This window comes from Daktulosphaira vitifoliae, unplaced genomic scaffold, assembly GCF_025091365.1.
Source record: "Daktulosphaira vitifoliae isolate Bord-2020 unplaced genomic scaffold, ASM2509136v1 Scaffold_4, whole genome shotgun sequence".
Taxonomy (NCBI): domain Eukaryota; kingdom Metazoa; phylum Arthropoda; class Insecta; order Hemiptera; family Phylloxeridae; genus Daktulosphaira; species Daktulosphaira vitifoliae.
In genome coordinates, this window is record NW_026099575.1 from 1,629,113 (window position 1) to 1,632,438 (window position 3,326).

Sequence of the window (3,326 nt, forward strand, 5' to 3'; positions counted from 1 at the left end):
GTAATCAACAAATTACCATTCGAAGCCTACATTTCAGTTGTGTGTGTGTGTGTGTGTGTGTAATTATTCAAAATAATTCCTCGCAAATAGTTTTATCATTATTTTAAATGTTTATCATTTAGGTTATCAATTTGTGGGTCCTGGAACACGGTTAGAAAAGAGATTAAAGCGAGGTGATATGGGGGTGAACCCGCTTGATGCTGCTTGCTGCAATCACGATATCATTTATAGTAAATAAAAGAATTTTGAAGACCGTCATAAAGGGGACAAGGTGTTGGAACATCAGGCTTGGGAACGAGTGTTGGCCAAAGACGCTAAATTGCCTGAAATGGCTACTGAACTTAACCGTAAATGCAATTCAGCGATAAGCATGGGTAAAGGATTTTACCTGCAACCATACAAATCGGGGTCTGGTTTCAAATTAACGACGACGAGTACGAAAAAGACAACTCGAAAAAATCAGACGAAAAAAACAAAAAACTAATTTCACAGGTACCCGATCGTACCTTGTACGATGTTGAAATTGCAAATTTCGATAGTCGAGCGTTCGACTATTAAGTGTTTCGTGACACATTACCTAAGTCGGGACCGAAAACGACCGAAATGGCTGTAGTGAACTTGGATCTTTCCACTAACCCTGGCACGCATTGGGTAGCTTATGTAAACGCGGTAAACATGTTACGTATTTTGACAGTTTTGGTAATTTACGACCACCGTTGGAACTGTAACGATACTTTAAAGGATGTACAATCATGCACAACTATAGTAGATGTTAAAACTTCGACGAGGTAAATTGTGGTCATTTGTGTTTGGAATTTTTAATCGAACAACAACAACAACATGACAACAAGGGTAACGTTAACCGGCGTGGGATCTGAATTGCAATGCACGTTCAATTCACTCATCGATGTCGGTGACAAATGAAAAATTTGGCTATTGAGCTTGCATACGTGGAACACTACACCTNATGTAAAATTGGGCTATTGAGCTTGCATACGTGGAACACTATACCTAATATTGACGAGGATTGTAACAAATTCATTTTCGGCACTGTTGACAAACCAATTATGGTGATAACACTACCGACGGGATCGTACGAATTTGAAGATTTACAGAAACGAATCACGGACAAGTACAACGGAGAAGAGTATAAGTACAGTGTGCAACAACAACAAATAGATTTTGATGATCCATTGTTACCAACGGTTGGTTTACTCAAAGAAAACAGTAGAGAAATCGGTGACAAAAGGTTGGGTGATCGAAACGTTATTTCTTTTATNTTGGGTGATCGAAACGTTATCTCTTTTACAGCCGACCGCAACACTATGCGAAGCATAATCAAATGCGATCACCCCATAGATTTTACACACCCGCAATCAATCGGTCGTATACTAGGGTTCCGACCTCGTGTATTGGCACCGAAAATGGAACACACGACGGATTTCCCGTTATCTATAGCAAAGATGACATGCATACGAGTCGACTGCAATATAATTGTTGGTTCGTTCCACGTAGGACGTCAATCGCATACATTGCACGAATTCTTTCCAAACGTACCACCGGGTTACCAGATTATCGAGTGTCACAGACAAGTAGTTTACTATCCGTTAAATACAAACGTATTGAACACGATTCGAATCGCATTGCTCGTTCAGGACGGTCAACGTGTCAACCTTAGAGGTGAAAAATTAATAGTGCGTCTACACATCAAACAGGATGGATGAAAGTACGATGACGTTATGGGACCATATAAAACAGTTTGATTCCTCACAAATTAGATTATTTTTGTACATACTAGTCACAATCGTGCAACTATTACTACTCCTTCAAACATCCGTCAACAACTGTCAGCTGATAAACAGTAATAACAAAAACAACAGTTCAGCCACAATTTATCTTTTGGAAGCACTGGTTTGAGAACTTTATTCAGTCGACGACCGTGTCTTTATATTGGAAAAACGTGTTGACACTCTTTAAATGCCTCTGAGTTTCAACAGGAGTGAAATGCACTATCATTTGAGTGATGGCATATACTCTACGACGGAGCAACCGGAAAATCGTATGACGCTATCGCAGCAGCAACTAACAAAGAAAAATATCGAATTTTTAAAATCGTTGGGTTGTCGAGTCAATCATGGCAGAGTACTTACNGTTGTCGAGTCAATCATGGCCGAGTACTTACACGTATTGGAAAAATGTCAGCAAGACGACAGTGTAAAACGCGAATACTATCTGGAACATCAGAGTTACAACAACTCGTACGAACACAACGATGAAATCCGTATCGAGGTGCGCAACAAGGAGAAATTCACCGTGCCGTGCGAAAGTTATTTGCAAATCGAAGGAAAACTGGAAAAACCACCACCTGGAACAGCCGGTGAAATGGTTATGGGGCAAAATTTTCTAATGCACCTATTCGATGAAATCAGATTTGAGGTAAATGGTAAAGAAGTGGACAAGATAAAATACGTTGGGATGGCTACAACCATCAAGGGCTATTGTTCGTTCACACCCAACGATATCCGACGATTACAACCAGCCGGATGGAAATACGCACAAATTTTGCACAACAACAACGATTTCGTCGATGGGACTGAATTTGTGGCACAATGTCTATTGTCTATATGCATGGGATTTTTCGAACGGTACCGGCGCACACTGATAAACTGTACTCAAACACTCGTGTTGAATAGATCAAGTACCGATAGCACTGTCGTATCATTTGTTCCAAAAACATCAACATCAGATGATAAAGCGCAAGTTGCAACATTAATAAAACAAATCAACGTGAAAATATCGAAAATCAAATGGGTGGTAAAGTACTTTGAACCCAGCGTGAAAACCGAACTGGGTTTGATGCGAATTCTAGACAGTAAGAAATGGCTACCGTTAGAATTTCAACACTGGGACGTTGCTGTTTACCCGTTAGTACCGCAGACAACTCATCACACGTGGTCGGTGTGCACCTATTCGAATGTCGAAAAACCTAGATATTTACTTATTGCCATGGGTAATGAAGACGAACACGTTCTCAGAGATTTCAATCACTGTTCATTGAGAAAAGTCAAAGCGTATCTGAACGCTGACGAGTACCCGTAGGAGAACCAAAACGCCGATTTCGACAACAACAAGTACACAACGTTTTATAACTCGTACGCGCAATTCCAGACAATGTATTACGGTCGTAAAGACCCCTATCTCCTTTATTAGACTATATAAATTATAAAAAACGTGGACCTATAGTCGTGATTGATTGTTCTAAACAAAACGACACCGTCAAGTCTTCAACGGTTGATCTACGCTTGGATTTCGAATGCTCCAAATAG

At 40.2% G+C, this 3,326-nt stretch overlaps 1 protein-coding gene across 1 annotated transcript; it reads left to right on the forward strand.

Annotated features, from left to right (window-relative positions):
• Positions 1–1,977: 1,977 nt before the first annotated feature.
• Positions 1,978–3,099, forward strand: LOC126903881 (uncharacterized). Its single transcript, XM_050682426.1, has one exon. The coding sequence runs from the start codon at positions 1,978–1,980 to the stop codon at positions 3,097–3,099; it is 1,122 nt and encodes a 373-aa protein (XP_050538383.1).
• Positions 3,100–3,326: the final 227 nt, after the last annotated feature.